The sequence below is a fragment of the Hoplias malabaricus genome, chromosome 6 (assembly GCF_029633855.1).
Source record: "Hoplias malabaricus isolate fHopMal1 chromosome 6, fHopMal1.hap1, whole genome shotgun sequence".
Taxonomy (NCBI): Eukaryota; Metazoa; Chordata; class Actinopteri; order Characiformes; family Erythrinidae; genus Hoplias; species Hoplias malabaricus.
In genome coordinates, this window is record NC_089805.1 from 40,854,074 (window position 1) to 40,878,719 (window position 24,646).

General features: G+C 43.5%; 1 protein-coding gene across 3 annotated transcripts in view; it reads left to right on the forward strand.

Moving 5' to 3' along the window:
* Positions 1–24,646, forward strand: part of adcy2b (adenylate cyclase 2b (brain)) — an 82,648-nt gene that overhangs the window by 2,968 nt on the left and 55,034 nt on the right. For 2 of the 3 annotated variants that reach the window (XM_066674127.1, XM_066674128.1), the window contains exon 2: positions 12,033–12,230. In XM_066674127.1, coding sequence (XP_066530224.1) covers positions 12,033–12,230 — 198 coding nt within the window. Of the gene's footprint in view, positions 1–12,032; positions 12,231–20,243; positions 20,292–24,646 lie in introns of those variants that run through there. The other variant, XM_066674129.1, reaches the window with a different exon arrangement.

Consider the following 24,646-nt stretch of genomic DNA (forward strand, 5'->3'; position numbering starts at 1 on the left):
TTCCATTAAAAAAGTGCCAATGCCAACTACGTTTAATGTAATTTATGTCACGTAGAAGAGACACATGCAAAATACTTAAAAATAATTTTAAACTAATTACAAAATTTCAACACAAATTGGCGGCACGGTGGCGCAGCAGGAAGTGTCAGTCACACAGCTCCAGGGACCTGGAGGTTGTGGGTTTCCTCCGGGTGACTGTCTGTGAGGAGTGTGAGGTGTTCTCTCTGTGTCTGCGTGGGTTTCCTCCGGGTGACTGTCTGTGAGGAGTGTGGTGTGTTCTCCCTGTGTCTTTGTGAGTTTCCTCTGGGTGACTGTCTGTGAGGAGTGTGAGGTGTTCTCTCTGTGTCTGCGTGGGTTTCCTCCGGGTGACTGTCTGTGAGGAGTGTGGTGTGTTCTCCCTGTGTCTGCGTGGGTTTCCTCCGGGTGACTGTCTGTGAGGAGTGTGGTGTGTTCTCCCTGTGTCTGCATGGGTTTCCTCCGGGTGACTGTCTGTGAGGAGTGTGGTGTGTTCTCTCTGTGTCTGTGTGGGTTTCCTCCGGGTGACTGTGAGGAGTGTGGGGTGTTCTCCCTGTGTCTGCGTGGGTTTCTTCCAGGTCACTGTCTGTGAGGAGTGTGGTGTGTTCTCTCTGTGTCTGCGTGGGTTTCCTCCGGGTCACTGTCTGTGAGGAGTGTGGTGTGTTCTCTCTGTGTCTGCATGGGTTTCCTCCGGGTGACTGTCTGTGAAGAGTGTGGTGTGTTCTCCCTGTGTCTGCGTGGGTTTCCTCCGGGTGACTGTCTGTGAAGAGTGTGGTGTGTTCTCTCTGTGTCTGCGTGGGTTTCCTCCGGGTCACTGTCTGTGAGGAGTGTGGTGTGTTCTCTCTGTGTCTGCATGGGTTTCCTCCGGGTGACTGTCTGTGAAGAGTGTGGTGTGTTCTCCCTGTGTCTGCGTGGGTTTCCTCCGGGTCACTGTCTGTGAGGAGTGTGGTGCGTTCTCTCTGTGTCTGCGTGGGTTTCCTCCGGGTGACTGTCTGTGAGGAGTGTGGTGTGTTCTCCCTGTGTCTGCGTGGGTTTCCTCCGGGTGACTGTCTGTGAGGAGTGTGAGGTGTTCTCTCTGTGTCTGCGTGGGTTTTCTCCGGGTGACTGTCTGTGAGGAGTGTGAGGTGTTCTCTCTGTGTCTGCGTGGGTTTCCTCCGGGTGACTGTCTGTGATGAGTGTGGGGTGTTTTCCTGTGTCTGCATGGGTTTCCTCCGGGTGACTGTCTGTAAGGAGTGTGAGGTGTTCTCTCTGTGTCTGCGTGGGTTTCCTCCGGGTTACTGTCTGTGATGAGTGTGGGGTGTTTTCCTGTGTCTGCATGGGTTTCCTCCGGGTGCTCCGGTTTCCTCCCACAGTCCAAAAACACAGGTTGGTAGGTGATTTCGTCAACTCAAATGTGTCCATAGATGTGAGTGTGTGAGTGAGTGTGTGTTTGTATCACTGCGAAGGATTTGTTTTCCCGCCTTGCGCCCAATGATTCAGGCTCCGGACCTACCGCGACCCTGAACAGGATAAGCACTTACAGACAATGAATGAAGGAATGGACACAAATTTGGAATGCATTAATTGAACATAAACGTAAGAGGTTATTTTTAAAAGCTGATCTGTGCACTTCTGTCTGTGAAGTATAACTTGTCCAGTGAGTCGGCAGAAGCCTGAGTAAATCATTTTAATGAATAGACTGTAACATGAAACATTCCTCCCTTTCACACTGCTCTCCGTCACAGGTTCAGTGTGTTGTTATTTGGCACAAAGAATATGAAATGTTTACTGAGGTGGGAAACTGCTTTTTGGAAGGAGCGGTGAGTCTTTTGTTTTCGAGTTTAAAACCATCATAAATATTTCATATTTATTTATCATGGCACTTCACCAAGTCGTGATAAAATGCTTTGGTTTTCCTGCGATTGTTCAGATGAGGTGGAATAATTGCCGGGGCTCTTTTGTGTCTGTGGCTGGGTTCTGTTCTCGCAGACGCAGGTGAACTCGTGGCACCGCAGCTCGCGAGACGTTTCTGCGCCGTGCATTAAGCGAATTCTAAAGCAGGTTTAGATTCGTGTTTATCAGCAACAGTGAGGCAGAATCGGGTGCAGTTTTTCACTCAGCCAGATGAGGCTTTTATGCGTGAGATCTGATTTCCAACGACCTGACTCCCTGCTTCCATCCTTTTCAAATTACACAGAGAGCAGGGCTGGCATTTTTGGCCCAGATCCACCGACCCAATCCCTTACGCACACACTTTTGACTCACAATCCGTTTTCTTTTTGGGAGCTCGGCGCGTCCAGAGAGACACAGAGATGCAGTGGGAGGCGCTCGGCTCTTCTTCGGTTTGAGCGCATCTGCATAAGTGCAGGATTTGGGGAAGTGTGACAGGGACCAGGGGCTGATTGCTGTGGGATACTGAATAAAGCCAGTCCACTGCTGGAGAGACCGTTTGAATGGTTAAAGAAAAAGAGAGGAAATGATCAGCTCCTGTTAAATCCATTCATTAATCCAGTTCTCTCACTTTTTTGAAAGAATACAGCAGCCTGTGTATTTCATAAGCCCCGGTGCCGATAGACAAAACTCCACAGCTCTTCACACACACTGTAAGTCAGATGTGTGCATGAGTGGGCGATGTGTTCCCTGTGGATTAAATAAAGCAAGCAGATGAAGCAGAAAATTACGGTGGTAAAAATTAAAATTTTCAATACTTTCTCACCATAACGATTGTTGTTATTCTAGGGGCCTTTATTTCCCTAAAAACAACGCCTTGCCATTGGGCATAGTGATCTCATACTTACTTACGTGCAGAACACTCTTTGGAGATTTGAAACATCTTAAATCTGATGAATTAACTAATTACTCGTTGGCTAGAGACTTCTGGACATTGAAGATTCAGCACATGAGGTACCTGAGGTACACACATGTACTTATTCTGTCTAGAAGGAGATTTAACATCCCCCTGGTGTTATATGAAAAGATGTACTATAACTGACCTTGAGCTTTGAAGTAAATATGTCAAGCACTATAATGTTATAGCAGTTTGTCCCAAAGAGCCCTCACAAGCTTGAGATACTCACCGATCAACCACAATTTTAAAAGCACTGACAGGCGAAGTGAATAACATTGATTATCTCATTACAAAGACACCTGTCAGTGGGTGGGACATATTAGGCAGCAGGTGAACAGTCAGTCCCTGACGTTGACGTGTTGGAAGCCGGAAAAACGGGAGAGGGAAAGGACCCGAGTGACTTTGACCAGGGCCAAATTGGTATGGATAGACGGCTCTATGGATTAGAGCATCCCCAGAATGGCAGGTCGTGTGGGGTGTTCCTGTTATGCAGCGGTTAGTGCCTACTGAAATCATCCAATGGAGGACATCAGAAGAACTTGTGACAGGGAAATTGGCGCCTAAGGCTTATTGATGTGTGTGGGGAGTGGAGGCTAGCCTTAGCCTGACTGGTCTGATCCCCTTAGAAGAGCTGTTGTAGCACAAACTGCTGGAAAAGTTAATGCAGGCTCTGATAGAAAGATGTCAGAACTCACAGTGGAGCACAGCTAGTTGTGTATGGAGTTGTGTAGCTGCAGCGCGGTCCGTGTATCAGATATATATCCGATCTAGGACCACATATGAATGTGACGTTGGTTGGTGTGAGTGTATGAGTGAATGTGTGAGTGTGTGTCACCCTGTGAAGGACTGGCGCCCCCCTCCAGGGTGTATTCCCTCCTTGCGCCCAATGATTCCAGGTAGGCTCTGGACCCACCGCGACCCTGAACTGGATAAGGGTTACAGATAATGAATGAATGTCATGAAAAGATCTGATCTAAGCCACATTAGGGCAAAAGAAACATTTGTAATGTGAACGTAGCCAGGACTTAAACAATCCTACACATTATTAGACAGAGTTTTAATGTTATGGCTGATCAGTGTGTATATATATACTTTTTGAAATATATATTTGACAGCAGTGATGGACTGTAGCTGCTCTCTGATGTTCATTCATGGCCTTCATGTGATTTCATGTGCCGTAAACCCTTCAGGGACACATCCACTGCCTCTTCTTTAAATCAAAGCGGCCCTGTGATCATTTCTAGAGAAACCTGGTTTCATTTTCTGCACTTTAATATATGGCTAGGGTTCTGAGCTTACAGGCTTCTTTTCCTCACTTAGCAACTTGAAGCTCAAGATTGCAAAAGTTTGCTTCTTAAGCCCTGATCAGACTGGAGTTACTGGAGTTTTTAGTCACTACTGTTCCACCAAAAATCTCCAGCCTTTCTAGTCCCTTATAACAGGTAATGAGTGACCTTCACACATGAATTATAACAAAAACTGTACATCTTCATTACAGTGCTACTTTGCACAAAACCTCCAGAAGTTTCACTTCTCCAAGTGATCCTTTACGTCGTCTTGTGGATTTGAGCGAGGTGCCTCATTCCTGAACTCTAGACAACTCCTCTATTTCTGAGAAATACAGCGAAAAACTCCTTAACCCTGCGATGTAACGGAGTATTCCCCCACATGTCAGTTCACACAGGATTAATGTATCCTGGGGTTCACTCTACCGCTCATTTTACAGTAGGTAAATGACTCTGGAAAAATAACTGAAATGTTCTATTCATGATTGAAACCACTCTGATAATAATTATTCTACCCCATGTCCAAAGCTAATCCTGTCTGAATAGTACTTTAGTCAGGGTCGTGGTGTGTCCAGAGCCAAGTGATAAATGTAATGACTTTAATGTACATGTTGACTTTTACATAGGCACACTACATAGCATCTTTTTACCTTAAAATTACAGCTTCAAAATCATTGTGATTCTTCACTGACCTGTAAAAGGGAGAATAGAACCTCCCTCATTGCTACTCCAGGCTCAGCACTGCAGAAACTGCACTATGTAACTTTGTAATATTTTGTAATAGTTACACTGTGTAACTGTAGAAAACCACCCCTCCTCCCTCCGCCAGCCCCTTGATATCAGGACCGTACTCAAAGTGAATTACACTCTCTAACTGAAGCCCAGAAGCACAAATACCAAGTCTTTAGCTGAACGCAGCATACATATGTTCGAATGATGGATTTTGTGTTTCTGGGTGTTGGAGTTTTATCTCTGTCACCAACTGAAGAAATTGTAGTGTTTCCAATCGTGTACATCTGTTGGTACAGACCCATATGTGTCTACAGTAATTAGAGCCTGAAGATGTTCAGAACTGAAGCCTCAGCACTTGAGAGATGCTTGTGGCTTCCTGTGGTGAAGGTGTTAATAAGCTCCAGTTACTCCCACTGTTCACCCACTCACGCATAGAAGCAGATTAAAAATATACTGACAGAAACAAACTAAAAGTAAAAACAAGTGTTTTCCTTTCACTTTCTTCTCAGTTTGTCATGTCTTCAATAATAAACCTGTGGCTCATTCTAGCTGTGCGTGTTACAGTCGGACTCTAGGGACGTTTGCTGTATGTTGCTGAACCATCACCAGGTCTGCAGCAGTGGCTTCCAAGACCACACACAGAAACACACACACACACATATTTATGAGAAAAACTAAAAACCACGCACAACATATGCATGGCAATGACACAGACGACCACAGCAATTGTGATTGGTCTGCGTCTGAAAGAGCATGGTTCAAGCTGAGGACACCCAGTCTTCTCCACATTACAAAGACTGCAGACGGCAGCAAATTAAACATGAGAGATTTCATCAGACATCAGTTTGTACGCCTCCACAAACACTCACTACAATGAGCGAAGAGCCAAGTGGGAAAAAAAGTGGCGGTGTTGTATTTGTTTCTTTCCTGGCACTGCGTATACTGTGCTCTGTCCCAAAAAGCACCCTAATCCTTACATAGTGTACTTCAGAGGTTATAAAATTGACGATACTGCATCCAGACTGCACACCATATGTTAGAAAAGAGAGCTGAAGCTTACAGCTTGGAATTGTGTTTATAATCTGAAAAACAGTGCTTTTTAAATGTAGAAACCAATAGATCCTTCAATGTGTCATGGCTTAGACAAAGATCAGTGCAACACCACCTCACCACAGGTGTGCCCCAAGGCTCAGTGCTGGGTCCCCTCCTCTTTGCCTTGTACACCGCCTCTCTAGGCCCAATCATACATTCACACGGCTTCTCCTATCACTGCTATGCAGATGACACACAGCTCTATTATCCTTTCCTCCAGGTGACACTTCAGTGGCAACAGAAACCCTCTCCGCATTCAAGAAATCCTTGAAAACCCAACTTTTCCGAGAGTATCTCTTGCACTGAAAGTCTTTCTTTAATGCACTTATTACTTCCTGCATATTGCACTCAATGTAAGGTATTTTGTATACATTGTGCTGTAGTTTGAATGTTAGATCCTCTTTTGTAAGTCGCTTTGGAGAAAAGCGTCTGCCAAATGCATAAATGTAAATGTAAATTTTATGACCTACATTTTGCCCTACATAGGGTGGAGGAAGGTGTTTGTGATTCAGCCCTAGTGTTTGTGCAGTGTTATTGCAGAGAGATACAGACACACCAAAGCACAAACATAAACGCTCACAGCGGTGCAGTGCCCTTGCACAGTTTATGGCATAGATTCTGCATTGATTTGATGCAGAAGCATAAATCAACCTTTTAAAAGTTGGTTGCATCCAGTTTTCACAATCCTCATTTTGAGCAGCCAGGAATCTGGGGAACTAGGCTTCCAAGCAAGAAGCCAACCCCCACCCCCTCCCCATGTGGCTACACCACTGATATGCACATTCTCACTGTAACTCAAACTGCACCTACACATACGCACACACTCAGACATATACAGTGTGCATTCAGACAGAAGTGTAGAGCAGACCGAGGAACAGGAAGAGCTTCTACAGTAACAAAGCGGCTGCATGACGAGAACACGGTTGGCTTTTGTAATGGCTGGAAAATGGGTTTAAATGGATTTAAATGGGTTCAAAAGCTCAATCAGCATGCTGCGTGAGTTCTGGCCTCTGTTCCATGGGAGCTTCCGGCTCAGAGTGATAACGCGCACACAGCAGGACCACAGTGACAGACGTTAGAGCAGACAGTCTGCTGTTTTAGGGCTAATCATGCAATCAGAGACACAGAACGCTAATTGGACTGTGATATGTCCTTTTAGCATATTCATATACGCAGAGCAAACACTTATACAAAGCTGAGAGTGAAAAAATAACTAGCATGTGTGCGCATCATTCATTGTCTCTGTGTGTGTGTGTGTGTGTGTGTGTGTGTATATATATATATATTCAAGTATATTCAAGGGAAAAGAATGAGTCAAAAGAACATGTGGTTTGTGTCTGTAGTCTCTTACACACTAAAACAAAACACAAGAGAAATAAGATGATTACTGAAGCTTGTATATGACCTGTGTATGAATAACTCACTCAGGTTCAGTCAGAGGTACAGAGAAATTATCATTAGAATCATTAGAATCTGACGTGCTAACAGTTTTCCATTAGATCCTATGATGAAAATGCTAATATGGCTAACAGTGGATAACAGTCTTTTTCTCCCCATCATTCAACACTGTGGGATCCTTTACCCCCCTGATGCAATGAGGCAGTGTCTGTGCTTCTGAATGCTATGAGACTCTCTCCAGCTCAGGGAAATGAGCTGTGTATGAGATACATTTTTATATACACCACCCAAATCCCATATCTTGTCTTTGTAGTGTAATCAGTTGAATATAGGTTTGAAAGGGATTTGCAAATCATCGTATTCTGTTTTTATTTATGTTTTACACAACATCCCAACTTCATTGGAGTCGGGGTTGTTGTTGGTTTTATGTTGTGTGTCCTTGGATTACAAAAAACAACTCATCTCAAAGTCATTGAATGGCACTCCCATGACCGTATTTACGTTGCTCAGCAGCCCAATGCTCATGGACTTTATTCCCCTCCAGCCCAGCCTTGGCAGCCTCAGGCTCATTTGCAGCTGCTCCAAAGCTTTGAAGATTGTAAAGAGTGTGAACACAGCTGAACAAAATGAACTAAATGCACACTAAGCTAATGTTATATTTAGCTGGTGAGGCTTCTGTTTTAAAGTATGCATGTTTATACACAGTCGTGTACATGGAGACAGGGACAGACAGACAAAAAGGCAAAGTTTATGATGTGAATGTAAGTGTGGCAGAGAGGGAGAGAGTGAGGCAGCATGAGCTCCTCGAGTGTTCATTGAGATTCAGAGTGTGTGCCACTGTTTCCTGAGACTGTACTGCTCCCGCGGGTGTCTCCCCTTACGTCTGGTGACTCATTCTGTACTGATGCTGTTATTTTAGACTCACACTACTGACTCCAACTCTTGCCCATTAATCAGATCACCCATATACACAAGGCCATATACCCAAAGATGTCACACACACACACACACACATACACACACAAAATCTGGTATCTGGTCATTTTGGGGACAATACAAATTCTTCCATTCAGTTTTCATTTTGTGAAGGATAATCATTAACATTTCCATAAGTACTTCTAGCTTAACCCTGACCTGTCACACGGCTCCTGGAGGTTGTGGGTTCGTGAGGAGTGTGGTGTGTTCTCCCTGTGTCTGCGTGGGTTTCCTCCGGGTGACTGTCTGTGAGGAGTGTGGTGTGTTCTCCCTGTCTCTGCGTGGGTTTCCTCCGGGTGACTGTCTAAGAAGAAATACAACAGAACTGGTGTGCGTGTGTGTGTGTCCAGTCCACTCACTGATTGTTGAGGACATGGGGAAAGATGCTGTTGCACAGTCTAAATGTAAGGGACCAAATGCTTCAATACATTTTTTCAAACTGTTGGAGAGGGATGTGTGTGTGTGTGTGTGTGTGTGTGTGTGTGTGTGTGTGTGTGTGCGAATGCAGCGTGTGGTGTAAGTATCTGTGATGGAGGGGAGAGAGGCACCAATGGACTCCTCAGCTGTCCTCACTATCTACCGCAGGGACTTGCGATTTGATTCAAAGCAATTCCCAGAACACAGGCAGTGAAGCAGCTGCTCAGGATGCTCTCAATGGTCCCTCTTTAAAATGTAAGAGTAAGGGTGTATGCAGGGTTCGGTTCCCATAACGTGATATATCCTTTACACACACAAACACACACAGATAAAAAATATATATTAAAAACTCTAATGCAGTGTTAGAAATAGGGCTGAAAGATTCATTCTTTATTATATTGTAATCACAATTCCTGCTTTGTTGGAAAAACATTGCTGTGAGGATTTGATGACATTCGGTCATGAAGGTGTAAGTGAGGTCAGGTACGAGTGATGGTGAGAAATAAGGCTGAAAGGCAGTTATTTTATATTGTAATCACAATTTGCAAAGGTACAAATCTTAAATAGCGAAAGCTGCCATTTTTTAAAGTCTACTTGATAATAACAATGTTGTCATAGTAACTTTTAAGCTGTTTAAAGGCAGTGTCTACGATTGTGGGAAACTGTTGTTGTCTCTGGTTTGTTTACGTTCAGCTTTGTGTATTTTAAAATGGAACGGTGTGTTTGAGGAAAAAAAAAACAACTGTTGTTTGTTCGTGGCTGAAGTTTATCTTGTCTGTAAGTTTTTATTCACTGTTTGAACTACCACAGAAACTCATTTGTAAGTCGAGTTGTTTAGTTTTTGATCACTTTCGCTCTGCGTTTACTTTCATGCAGTTAGTGCTCTCCCGACTTCAGAGTCATTTCCACCTTAAGTAATCTGAAACAGCAGACATAAGGCAATATTACCCACCTAAGGAGCAGGAATAAAGCAGAGTTCTCTCTGCCGTGAGCAGAGAGAAGGAGAAAGCCTAGCATGTTGGACCAAGCCTCTTTGTTTTTTAACTCGTTCACTGACATAAGGGTTTCGTAAACATGTTAGACCGGTTTCCGGTGCACAGACAGACTACAGAGCTAGCAAATGATGAGGAAACATGTTCTGCATTTTATAAAAAATATGAATGTCACCTTCATGTGCAGTTGCAATACATACATACATTCTCCTAATCATTCAGCCCTAGTTTGAAGCCTCTGTTTCTGCTTCTCTGGAGAGGGGCAGTACGGCTGTTGGTGCTGTCAGTGCTGTGACCCTGAGGATAAAACTTCATGCATTTCAGTGTGGTGCCCCCTACACACATGCACCGACAGAGTAGGAGGGAGAGAGGAGTGAAGATGTGTAAAGGTCATGTTGACTTCTGAATATTTCATACACATGTTGTCTGCCTCCTGGCTAATGGGAGGTTTAAGTGTGTCATGCAAGTTTGTTTGGGAATATCATTGGAGGTATGTTTTAATATTGCGCTGAGGTTTGTGGAGAATCTTCTAATGACAGGTGTTCAGTTTCATACACATCTTGGGGGGGGGGGGGGGGGGTTAAATAGAAGGGATCCTCTGGAGGAGACACATATGCTCTTAATATCTAATATGATCTCCATCTCCATCTGTTGGGTGGCACAGTGATACTGTGAGTAATGATGCTGCCCTGGATTGGGTCACGGTGTATGTCTGTGAGGAGTGTGGTGTGTTCTCCCTGTGTCTGCGTGGGTTTCCTCCGGGTGACTGTCTGTGAGGAGTGTGGTGTGTTCTCCCTGTGTCTGCGTGGGTTTCCTCCAGGTGACTGTGTGTGAGGAGAGTGGTGTGTTCTATATAATATGGGACTAAGATTTGCAAATTTTGCATTCTATTTTTGTTCTACATTTATTTACATTTTACACAACATCCTGATGTTTTTGGAATTGCATTGTGTATAAATTTCAGTTTCTAAATATTTATACACAGTACTACCGTGTTTCCCCGATAGTAAGACACCCCCGATAGTAAGACGCAGTGTGGGTTTTAGGGGGGTCGGCTAATGTAAGACGTACCCCGAAAGTAAGACATAGTAAACTGTACGTTGGAAAAATATAAGCCATAGTACCGGTACCTTTTGCTGCATTAATTGCGGGATGCGGACGGATCTGGAGCGGAATGAGCGGAGGGATGTGGCGGCCGTGGGAGCAGCAGTAATGTTGTCCGTGGTCCAACACGCAGCCTCAGTGCCCTCATGTGCAGCCGCTGGTGGCCGCTCTGATTGGCATGGCCATGGTTGTCATGGAATAAATCTGTTTCATCTTCCAGTATAACATATTCAAACTGTTCGTTCTTACCGTTTTTCATTGTTTTACATGTTATACATGGAAATACCGTCATGATACGGTTGTAACAAGACATTCTTGGCACTTGCTTTTATTAAACTGTTTTATGGTGAATATCATACTGTTCAGGTTGTTAATAAATGTTAATTTTATGGTTAAAACAAAAATCGACATTTTTTACCAATATAAGACATACCCCGAAAGTAAGACATAGTGGGACTTTCGGGGGTAAAAAGAATGTAAGACACTGTCTTACTTTCGGGGAAACACGGTAGTGAAGGAAGGTCCACATGGACAATGCAAAAAAACAACAAAATCATACAAACAAGAGCTTCTGTAGTAGGATAATATCTGTACAGAAATGACATCTTAGGGCTGGACCATATGTCCAAAATTTTATCACGATATGTTTCTAAATTTCAGTTGATATGATATTATTCCGATATCAGTATAAACAACAGAAAAGCCACAGAAATCTGCCCAGAACAAACAGGAAACTTGAATTCACCTAAACATAAACCTCTTGGCTTTGTCAATATTAAAATGTTTAAAGTAACTTTAAAACTGAGGGCAGTGTCCTGTCGGTCAGTGACAGATGCTGTAAATAATGAATACTGAAAAGTTGAAAATGTGTTTAAAAATAGTGTTATTTAAACATTTTATATTGTGATATATATTGATATTGATTTGTTGCCCAGACCGATTGAGACCCCATATCAGTTAAGTTTCTTCTCTTGTTTTGATTCACACTTAGAGTTTGCTGGCTACAATTAGCTTAGCGTGTAATACCTTTGCTTTCTGAAGGGAAGGCTAGTTCAGGGCCCTGCTCAGATAACACGACCATGCTACAACAGTAAATGTCCATAGGCAACACTCCTAACACACAACTCTCCACAACTGTAAGTCACTCCAGTCTGACAAATGCCATGAATGTAATCTCTTTCCCTCTCTCTACAGGACACGGTGGACCATGTGGCCTTCCTTATCACCGTGCCCACCACACTGGCCATCTTCCTCACCATCTTCATCCTTGTCTGTATCGAGTCCGTCTTCAAGAAACTCCTTCGCGTTTTCTCTTTGCTCATCTGGGGCTGCCTGGTTGCCATGGGTTACCTCTTCATGTTCTTTGGAGGGATCATCTGTCCGTGGGACCAGGTGAGACCAGACACACACTGAACAATTCTTCTCCCCTCACACCCTCCAGTCTCTGACGTCCCTTGTCCTATATTGACTGTAAAACCCTGGACAATTAGTCACTGGGCAGTTGATTGATTCATTGCCCACTTCACTGATTGTGCCCTTTTGCTCACGAAGTCATACATTTATTCACACCCTCCACCAGTTCATATTTCCTCCTGTTACATTTTACAGTTGTGTAGAAATGATAGCAGATGAATTATTAACTTCATTACAGTCCCTGAGCACGAGTGTGTGCGTGTATGAGCACGGCTAAAGAGTTTGGCACAGCACCAGCATGAGCGCATGTCTAACAGTAATTACTCTCTCACACATATACACTCTCTCTCTCTCTGTCTCTCATCCCCTCCCTGTTCTCTGTCTCAACATCTCTCTCTCTCTCTCTCTCTCTCTCTCTCTCTCTCTCTCTCTCTCTCTCTCTGTCTCTCATCCCCTCCCTGTTCTCTGTCTCAACATCACTCTCTCTCTCTCTCTCTGTCTCTCTCTCTCATCCCCTCCCTGTTCTGTGTCTCAACACCACTCTCTCTCTCTGTCTCTCGCTTTCTTTCTCTCTCTCTCTCTCTCTCTCTCTCTCTCTCTCTCTCTTTCTCACACACACACACACTCTCATCCCCTCCCTGTCTCCACGTCTTTTTTTATTTCTCTCCATCCTCACCTTGTTCTGACTCTGTCTTTCACCTGTTCCATTTTGCTCTTGCTCATAATTTCACTTTCTTTCAGTTTAATCTCTACTCCCTTCTACATTTTTATTGTCTTGCTCTCTCTCTCTCTTTCACTCTCTCTCTCTCTCTCTCTCTCTCTCTCTCTCTCTCTTTCTTTCACTCTCTCTTTTTATATATGCATATATAATGTCGCTCCTCTCCCCTGTTTTACTTTTCAGGTCTCTCTCTCTCTCTCTCTCTCTCTCTCTGTTTCACCCCCACTTTCTGTTTCTCCCTCTTTTCTAATAATCTCTTTCTCTCTCTCTCTCTCATGTCTTTTATTCTCCTATTTCTCTCTCCCCCTCCTTTTTCCTTCTCTGTCGAACTTTTCTGTCCTTATTTCACCCCCTCTCTGTCTCGCTCAAATGCATTGATCTTTGTCTTTGAAGCTACTTAAATCGGAACCCATTTAGATCCATACAGCACCTAATGCACTTGCTATCAGCTCAGCACTTACTGTACAGCTTCAGTTCATGACGACACGACGTCACACAGTAGATCGCCTAAAGCCACAGTACTCCACTCATTTACTAACTGTACTGCTCCCACTGTGTTATGACTATGAAGATAATGCTGAGATACAGAGACTCTTCAGTGGAAAATGAATGCGACTCTGAGTCATCTGAACTGTGGGCTGTACACCACTTAATGGATGGGAGGCGACCTGGAAATGAGCAGAGGTAAAATATGTGAGTGACTCTGAGTCACAAGATTGGTAACACTTCACTCGAAAGCTCCAGCAACAAGAGCCGTGATACCTTACACCCCACATCCATTTTAGATTAGTTACTATCAATAGGACCATCGCGGCTCCTGTGTGAAATTGTTAACAGTGCACGTGTTAACAGTACAGACTAATAGACTAATGTAGCTAGCAAGATATGGTGATATTGTATATGCTATTGCAACGTACACCTATTGACCAAAAAGAAAAAAAAATAGCACACAAAGAAGTAGTTGTTGGAACTGAATGAAACATTATATGTGTGAATGTAATGTTGATATATGAAAGCAATTACAATATCAGAGAGAAAGTATGAGTTATGGCTGGACAATACGGTCATAATTTATATCACGATATATTTCTTAATTGCGGTCGATACGATATATTTCTGATATTAATACGTTCGGTTCCCACTCCGGGTGACTGTCTGTGAGGAGTGTGGTGTGTTCTCTCTGTGTCTGCGTGGGTTTCCTCCGGGTGACTGTCTGTGAGGAGTGTGGTGTGTTCTCTCTGTGTCTGCGTGGGTTTCCTCCGGGTGACTGTCTGTGAGGAGTGTGGTGTGTTCTCCCTGTGTCTGCGTGGGTTTCCTCCAGGTGACTGTCTGTGAGGAGTGTGGTGTGTTCTCTCTGTGTCTGCGTGGGTTTCCTCCGGGTGACTGTCTGTGAGGAGTGTGGTGTATTCTCCCTGTGTCTGCGTGGGTTTCCTCCAGGTGACTGTCTGTGAGGAGTGTGGTGTGTTCTCTCTGTGTCCGCGTGGGTTTCCTCCGGGTGACTGTCTGTGAGGAGTGTGGTGTGTTCTCTCTGTGTCTGCGTGGGTTTCCTCCGGGTGACTGTCTGTGAGGAGTGTGGTGTGTTCTCCCTGTGTCTGCGTGGGTTTCCTCCGGGTGACTGTCTGTGAGGAGTGTGGTGTGTTCTCCCTGTGTCTGTGTGGGTTTCCTCCGGGTGACTGTCTGTGAGGAGTGTGGTGTGTTCTCTCTGTGTCTGCGTGGGTTTCCTCCGGGTGACTGTCTGTGAGGAGTGTGGTGTGTTCTCCCTGTGTCTGCGTGGGTTTCCTCCAGGTGAGGAAGGAAGTCCCACAGTGTGTGAGTGAATGTGTGTGTGTGTGTGTTGCCCTGTGAAGGACTGGTGCCCCCTCCAGGGTGTATTCCCGCCTTGCGCCCAATGATTCCAGGTAGGCTCTGGACCCACCGCGACCCTGAATTGGATAAACGCTTACAGATAATGAATGAATGAATGAATGAATGAATAACTTTATATTGAGTGCCTTGACCTGATGTCAGTCAGTGACAGACATTCTATAATTAATGTATACTGAAATATTGAAAATGTGTTCAAATATCACATCATTGTTTTTTCATCGCGATATATATTGATATTGAATTATTGTCCAGCCCTAGGATGAGTTTATTTCAGGAAAGTATACAATTGAAAAGAAGCTCTAGTTCTCTGTTGAGCTGCCTCTAGCCTGGATAAAGATGAGATACAGGTTGCTGCTGGGCCTGTAGATCCTCCACACTCATAGGTTGCCGAATCTGGCGTCTCAGCATATCCCACAAATGTACAATTGGCAAAAAATCTGGTGACCAAGGCCAAGTAAGTATTGCAATTTAGTGGAGACATTATCCTTCTTTGAAATGCCAGTTGAGAGGCAACACTTGTTGCAAGCACATATTGCTGAGCTGTTAGTGTTCCTCCAATCATTATTAGGGGTGGCTGGCTGTCATATTTGACGGCTCCCCAGATTATCACATCAGCAGTTAGGGGATTGTGATGCTCGAGCAACACCATGAGGCCTCCATACTCAAACTTGACCATCGTTGGATGCCAAAAAAACCTGGATTCATCACTAAAGATTAAATGGCTCCAGTCCGGATCAGTCCAGTTTTCTCTTTTGCAACACCACTGCTCCCAACACCTTTAGCACACCTAAATGTCCTAGATGGCAGGCAGTTTGTCAGAACCACCATTCTCATTCTCTTTGTCCTGTGATGTGCCCCCTCTGTCAACTGTCACCTAGGCACAATGTCTTTGAGTGTGCTGTAGAGGCATCTAGCAGTCATTGATGTCTCACAAAGAGGTACACTACCTAAAGTAGTGTGTCTCATAATACCCCTTTTTTACTGACTTAGGCAGACCACAAAAAATGACAGGGTGGTTATATTTCCGGTGATGCAGCAGGTGGTGTCGCAGTCACAGCTCCAGGGACCTGGAGGTTGTGGGTTTGAGTCCCGCTCCAGGTGTCTGGTGTGTTCTCCCTGTGTCTGCATGGGTTTCCTCCGGGTGCTCCGGTTTTCCTCCCACGCTCCAAAAGCACACGTTGGTAGGTGGATTATTGACTCAAAAAGAGTCCGTAGGTGTGAGTGTGTGTGTCGCCCTGTGAAGAACTGGCGCCCCCTCCAGGGTGTGTTCCCGCCTTGCGCCCAGTGATTCCAGGTAGGCTCTGGACCCACCGCGACCCTGAACTAGATAAGCGCTTATAGATAATGAATGAATGAATTAATGTACTGCACAAGTCATTTTTGCACGATGTGTCCCCTTTAAGGCAGTAGGGATTATTGGTGAATAGATGCAGGATGCTTTAATAATCATGCCACAGGGTCATCATCAGCGATGTTAGAGCCTCTCTCCTTGTTCTGTATCAAAAGACGCTACTCTATTAGTGCTTCAGAGGGCTTCTCCTAAGTGGCCTGAAGTGGCTTAATGTCCTCTCAGCAGAGTTTAGACGGTTGTTACCTGCTGGTGGTGGTTCTCGAAAGAGCTTTTAATTTATGCAGAGTTTTCTTGCCCATGATTATACGATGCCTGTTCAGGGAAATGATGACAAATCTTTGTAATTTTCCAGGTATGCTTAATTCAGCAGCCACATCCTTCACTCCGTATCCAATTTTCTCTTGCTTTTTTCTTGTCTCTCCCTTCCTTCCTTATTAATACCTGTTGGTTCTGAATTATTAACAAACCTGCTCTGCTCTACTGACATCTCCTTTTCTCTTACTCTTGCACTCCCTTTTACCCTTATTTTCATCTCACTTTCTTACTCCCCCTCTTTTTTGTACTCTCCTCTCTGAATTACTTTCAACCTCTCAGACTCTTTTGCCCTCTTATTCTCTCGCTCTTTAATCCTCTCTCTCTCTCTACCTCTCCCTTCTGTTCTTTCTCTTTCTCTCGCTCTCTCTGTGCTCACCAAATCTATTTCAATTTCTCTATTTTGTCTCACTGTCTTTTTTCTTTGTCTCTCTCATTCTCTTGCTTCCTGTCATTTTCTCTCTTACCCTTCCTCCTCCTCTCTTTTGCCATTTCTCTCTTTACCCCCTCTCTTTTCTGCTCTCTCCCTATTTCCTTCACTTCCTGTCTTTCTTTTGCCTTTCTTTTCTTACTCTCTTTCTTTCTCTCTTTGTCTCTTCAAACGTCTTTATTTCAACCTGTCTCTTTCTCCCTCTCTCTCTGGGTTACTATTTGTGCAGTATATAAAAAAAGCAGACACCAGAACTAACTCTTTATCACCTCACTCCATTAAGCTCATAGTGCGATCGCTCTGTTCAAAGGCAGTGTGGTCAGGTGGCTCTCTGAAGCATTGCTGTACTCTCTCTGCTCCCACAGCCCTCTGTAGCTTATTACAGTTGACAGCTGGAGGCTGGGGTCCTTTGTTCGTGGGGAGATATTATGGACGCTCGGCAGGTTTTAGCGTTTAGGCTGAAAGCACAAATGGCGTCATGGAAGAAATTGGCTCAGCTTATGACACGAGGCCTCTGGCGTTTCAGGGGTTCAGTGTGGAGGCAAAAACACAATGGCAGGACAATTGTGTTTGAGTCAGACCCACCAGGCCTCTAAATGCCTTTGTGTTTATCCTCGGGGGGGAAAAGAGCAAAGTCAGGGGTGTTTTGGTTTAACAAACACACTGACCGCCGGCTGCTTTAGACCAAGACTTTGTGTCAGCGGGAGTTCATGGAACAGTCAGAGGGTCATCCGGCCTTGGCTCTCCCCTCTTTACGAAACCCTGCCCCCTGATGAGTGAACGCACAGTACCTTAAAATATTTTCAGAAGTGCTTTTCCCCTCCAGTCCGCACATATTCACGATAATGTGTTTACTCTAAAATAAGTAAACAAGTATAAAAAAACAAAGTGGCTCAGTCAGACACGCTAGGCTTTGTCTCTCTGCTCGCAGGACAGACGTGACAAGGCAACCTGAAACACTGAATATCATGAAAAGAGATGGGGATATTACCTTAATCCTGCTCCATTGGTGAGTAATATGGACTTATTTTTGCTGTTTTAGATCATTTAGGTAGGAACCCATTCTAAATTCAGGAGAGCACTAACTTCATGAAAGTAAACACAGACTGAAAGTGCTACAAAACTAAAAGACTTGAGTTTACAAATGAGTTTCTGTGGTAATTCAATCAGTGAATAAAAACTTACAGACAAGATAAACTTCAGCCACGTACAAACAACAGTCGTTATTCTCCTCAAACACACTTTCATCTTAAAAGATGCAGACTTTCTGAATATAACAGTCGGTATTTTTAAAGCATTGAAACATGGTTTGTGTGTGTGGTGGGTGTGTGTAAATGAGTGATTGCTTTGACTGATGGCTTCATGCACTGCAATGCTGAAGTGAACCGATAACAGCAGTGATGCCTTGTTGCGTATAAGAAATGCATTATTCCTCCAATGATTACATCCAGTCGCCGGTCGAGCAGCTCGCATTCGTTTCCAGGAGAGAACACGAGTAGAGAAAGCAAGGACACCTGTCAGCATGAGGCTTTATTGATTCAGATGAAAAGGCTGCAGTGTACGACACGCTGCTCCATACTGTAGGCAGTATTTACCCCTCGCCACACAAGCCTCCATTAGAGCCATGTTAAAAGCCATAAGCCTTTTTATGTCGTTCAATGAAAGCATATAATCGAACCCTCTAATCAGAAGAAGGGTGGGAAAAAAGTGGATCTTACCCCCCCCCACCCTGCAGTCCGCAGCAGAGAAAAGCTCCTTGAAGGCCCCTGAGGTCCTATACTTTCTCCAATTAATGTCATTCAGCTCTAATCAATGGGCACCTTGGAGGCCGAACCTGGCCATTATATCCAGGGGTGCGAGAGAAAGATGCGGAGGGTCGCGGTAGGAGGGGAAGAAAGGATGGAAAGTTGAAAGAGAAGAAATGGAGAGATCAAAAGGTTGTTTTTTTCCTCCTCTGAAGATTGATAACAAAGGATGCCTGCCAATCACGCTGCATCAAAGTGGGAAAGTGCGTCATCTGAGAGTCCATTCATATCACACCGTTAATTAGTCAATTAGGGTGAGGTTGAGCTTTTCGATTTGATTCGACTCTAGGGTGGTACTGAAATGTCATTATTTATTATAGTTATTACTACAGAGAGTTATAGATCATTGGTAAACTGATGGGATACTGGCTGGTGGTCAGGTATGGAACATTTAAAGCGAAATTAGGTAGTATTTACCTTACAAATACAGCTTCAAAATAACTGTGATGCTCTACTGACCTGTAATAGGGAGAATAGAGCCTCTGTTGTTGGTACTCCAGAACCCCCAGACCCTTCCCCTAAAAGGATCTTAGTATTTTTATGTATTTGCTTGAGTTAAACTTAAGTTAAAATGAGTGGGAGCAAGATACCCAGTTAAATTTTAACTTCCTGTAGATCCAGTGTAAGCCACACTACTAATAGTTTCCATAGAGTCTTTGTTCAGAATACTTTTAGCTTCAGGATTGAAACAAGAATAACACCACGACCCTTCAGGGTCCCCATTCAGCCATTTCATAGTCTAATAACTCTGCCTCATATACTGCCGTTGCCATTCTCAGTGCAGACTTGGATTTTTCCTACATTTGGCAGAAAAAATAGTACTTAGAGACAGTTGCTGAACCAGGACGGTGTGAGAATTGTGTCAGTCATTGTTCTGTGGCAGATCATTTGGATAAACATCATTAAGCTGGGTTGAAAAAGAGAAGCATCAATAACACTGTTAGGGGGGAGAGCTAGGTTTGACAGCTATGACGAACAACTCTCAGGACACGAGAATGCTGTAAATACACTGAATAGATTTTGGATAATTTCTAGATGATGGAACCAAATTTTAGAACAATCAAAGATGACCAAGGAAATCAAGTATTATGAAATTATTGTTCGGCATGTTGTCACTGTCCAATGAAAAACATGTATCTCCGTTTTTGTTGATTTTTAGTTTATTACATCATTTAAACACAGCAGGTGTCCTTCAGTGTTCTCCCTGTGTCTGCGTGGGTTTCCTCCGGGTGACTGTCTGTGAGGAGTGTGGTGTGTTCTCTCTGTGTCTGCGTGGGTTTCCTCCGGGTGACTGTCTGTGAGGAGTGTTGTGTGTTCTCCCTGTGTCTGCGTGGGTTTCCTCCAGGTGACTGTCTGTGAGGAGTGTGGTGTGTTCTCCCTGTGTCTGCGTGGGTTTCATCCAAGTGACTGTCTGTGAGGAGTGTGGTGTGTTCTCCCTGTGTCTGCGTGGGTTTCCTCCGGGTGACTGTCTGTGAGGAGTGTGGTGTGTTCTCCCTGTGTCTATGTGGGTTTCCTCCGGTTGCCCCGGTTTCCTCCCACAGTCCCAAAATACACGCTGGTAGGTGGAGTGGTGACTCACAAGTGTTCACAGGTGTGAATGTGTGAGTGTGTGTGTGTGTTGCCCTGTGAAGGACTGACGCAATGATTCCAGGTAGGCTCTGGACCCACTGCGACCCTGAACTGGTTAAGAGTTACAGATAATGAATGAATGAATGAATGTCCTTCAGGTTGTGCAGAGATTTCATGACGAATGGAAAAGTCTCCAGAATCACTTGGTATAAAATATTTTTACATTGACTTATTGAAAGATTTTGAAAATTTCTCTTGTATAATAAGCTCACAGAAGATTTTGAATATTCATTAAAGCAATATTTTTAAAATGGAAAAGGATTCCAAACATTTGAAGAGGAGTTGGGTAAGATTTCTCACTGATTACCAGCCTGAAATTCAGAGCAGTTTTAAGAAGGGATCAGTGGTGCCGTTTCTCTTTGTGCCATTAGGCCACTGAGCTTCAGAAAGCAGACTCCGTCCCTCCTGGTTCAGTAATGAGCAACGGCCATCGTCATTAAGCAAAATGATATGCAGTCGTATTTATGTTTTCTCTTTCAAAGGTATTTGGTCTCTTTCTCTCAATGACAGCTTTGTTTTTAATCACTTCCGGAGGGAGCCGATGCTTGAGCGAGAGAGTTTTAATCTGTTCAGTAAGGGCTTTTTCAAAGTGATTGTATGCTTAGCAAGAAAAGAGCACAATATATTTCCCCAGTGTTAACTTTTCTTTTACGTTGTGCACTGACTTCAAAACCTTAATAGCCTGTGGTAAATCTCGCTGAAATGTTGGAGTCTTATAGAGTGCACTCAGCCGAAGCAGAGCGACTACACACTCGTACTTACGGCTCAATTGGTGGAAGATCAATTTCTCATCTAGCTTCCTAAATTCTGGAAAGTTCTTCCAGGGCATTGTAGAATAACAATCTTGAGCGATGTGTTTACATCCAGGTTTAGATATGTGTCATTACTTTTGTCTTGCAGGTTTAGTAAGGGGCTTTAAACTGGACCAAGACTGTTTGAGCTTGTGGTCCATTTCTAACTCATGTATCGACTACCGGACCCAAAATACCACCTCTATGGATCTTTAACAAAGTCTGACATAATACATAATTACAGTTAAATGTCTTAGATGAAATATCATAATTTCCCTAAGGGCTGTATTAATAAAGAGCTAAAATTATTATCACTTTAAATATTTGATGACATTATTAAATTGAACTAGTGATATTTTGAGACTGCCGTCTCTACCCATTTATTTGGATACTTTGGTCCTTTCCCGTCATCTTTGGTGAATTTACAGCAGCAGGGCGGTGGCTGCCGAGGGACTATCTCCAGAGGAACAGAGGAGGTGTAGTGTGTGAAGTTTTGAGTCTCGGAGAGAATCGTATTGGCAGGAGTATGTGAAGTTCAATGGTGTGTGAAAATGAGACGGCTTACAGTAGAACTGATCGATACCCACACGCTGCTCCAGAGCTGAGAATCCACACCACACTGGAGAGAGGATGAGTCTCCGTCTCTGCAGCTGTGCTGCACTTTATACAGCCACCATAGGAGCTCACACCAGCGTAATGAACTCTAGTTTTTAACATCATCATCATCTTCTCTGTAACATTTATATTTAACACACTGTGGACCAGCTTATGAGGGTAAGTCTGAATTAAAACATGGCCACAGAGGAACTTTAGTGGGTGTCCAGAGAAACAGGAAATAATAGCAAAAGCCATGAAATATATTTCATCATCATCTTCTTTTCCGCTTTTCCATTTCAGGGTCGCGGTTGAAATATATTTATTACAGTCTATTTTTATAGTCTTAGTTTAGTGTAGCTCCCATGACATGAAGAATCGTACAGTGTGGTGGTCCCAGAGTGAGCCAGATTATGCTCCACGGTGCAGGTCCCGACATGAGGGTGGCCATTTTGTAAGAGTTTTGTTTCAGGATCTCTGATACAGCCAGGCCACTAGGTGGCAATAGAATGACTTTCATAACAGAAAAAAGGCATGGGAGAAAATGACAGATTGAAGTTTTTCAGGGGTTTCAGGGGGGGGGAGTGCTGCTGTGCTGTTTGATCCTTGTGGTATTTTGACAACAGCAAGTCACAGATGTTTCTTTAAGACCCTTGGGGAAAACTGGTATAAATTGTGCACTTTAAACCTTTATATGAAGATTTATTATCACTCCTGTATAAATCCAGGTGCTTATCAAGAAACAAAGTATGGATCCCCAAGAGCAACTGCACTGCACATAACATAAAAGAGAAGCAGGCAAGTGGTTAAGGTGTGACACAAGTCAATACACACAATAAACTATTCAAGTCATTATACAATAAGTGCAGCACAAAAGGCAATAAAATACAGTCCTTAACTACAGTCCTAACTGTTTTGAAAATGTATTGTTGGGGCAGAGTAAGACAAGTATACTTCATCTTTCACAGCAAATTAAACTGTCAAGAGTGCTGACAGTGTGAACAATAGTGAGTGTCTCCATATGAAGTGAAGTGTGATGTGTGTTGTGTGAAGTAAATAGGTGCAGTAGGTAGAGTGCAGTAATGTCACTTGGTTTGCCTGAGTTTGTTGTGTATCAGTTGAAAGGCAAGTGGGTAAGGTGACATAAACACCACATATTCAGCACATACAATACATGCAGACAATAAACTAAGCGAACAATAAGTGCAGGATAAAAAAAAAGCTGCAATTTAGAGTGCATTGTTCAGCGAAATAATTGAATCGTAAGAATCATGTTAAAATGACTCACGACGATGTGAACAGTAGAAAACGTCTTCATATGAAGTGAACAGGTGCGGTAGGTAGAGTGCAGCGGATCCTCTTGAGTTCGTCTAAGCTTCAGTGGCTGAAGGGCAGTTCTGGTTAAAATGCAGAGTGGAGACTGGACGTCCGCTCCCAGAGCTGATGGGGGTGGGGGAGTAGCAGCCAAATTGGCCTGTCACTCTCAATCCTGCTCCACCAACCAGACCTGGGCTGTACATTTCACAGACCAAAATTGGCTATGCATTTTAAGGGGGATTGTGTGTTTAACCCAGCCAACCTTGAGACAAAGACCTGATCTCTGTGTCTCTCAACACAGCAGCAACTAAGTCAGTCACACGGGTGGGTAAAGCAAAACTCGGGGTTGACATCCTTAATGTTGGACAGGTGCTTTTGCTTTTCCAAGACTTCTAATTAATATCAATCAGATTAGTAGTTGAACAGTTTATTGATTACTTTGACAGTTAATCTACTAAACTGAGTTAGCAGAACTAACCTAGCATTTTTTATGAATAAAGTATATATCCATAGGGTGACCAGACGTCCTCTTTTACCCGGACATGTCCTCTTTTTTAGACTTAAAAAAATGTCCGGGTGGAATTTCACAAACGTCCGGGATTTTGTTTTTCTAGAGCTTACATAGAACTTCGAGAAGTTTCGTTCACAAACTAGTCCCGCCTTCCCCTACTCCGATTGGTTCGCTTGAGTGAGAAGTGGGCGTGGTAAAGTAGCCTAAAATCTTCTGATTGTAGTCTGACTGTAGAGCTACCGTTATTGGTCGATAACCTTCTCTGTAAACATTTAATTGGTCAGTCTTCACGTCAGTAGTCCTCGTTTACGTCAGACAAAGCTCATGTACCCACCCTCATCTCGAGCAGCTATGCCGAAACGTAAATGTAAGTTCTCGGATGAATTAAAAAAGAAATTCCCATGTTTTGTGTAGCAAATAAAGGAGTAAAGGACCTAAAAGCACACATAGGTTCAGCTGAGCACACAACAGAAGCGTCACCCTAATGTCCTTTAAAGTTATTCACAGTGCACCTACAGAGAAGGGCATGGTCAGTTACTTTCATTACAGACTTTAGCAGAGTTTCAGTGCTCTGCGCTCATAAGGTTCAGGACGTGTGATTTACCACAATAATCATCATCACATACTTCAGAGATATTTACACTGTTTGGTCTGTATTTATTGAGGCATTATATGTGCATAGCTGACTAATGAGGAAATGGGTGTTTTTATTCTGCTCTTTTTCCTTATTTGGTAAAAGTTTGTAAGATACCTGTAATAATCACTTATTTCTTATATCATACCCTTTACTTATCTCAGTACTTATTGTATCTTATGTCTTATTTAACAGGTACATACTCTGTATATACCCAGTCATTAGCAGGTATATAACCTATGACAGTAGTGGTCACTTGCATGAACTGTCGTATTTTAATTAAATTTTGTAATTTAATAAAAATGCTTAGAAGTAGAATGGATTTGGAAAGTTATGTGCCGTATTTGTAAAGTCTTTGTAAGATATACCCAGTAATAACCGCATATTTCTACTATCCTTTCTACCCTTTACTTACTCAGTACTTACATTTTCTTACA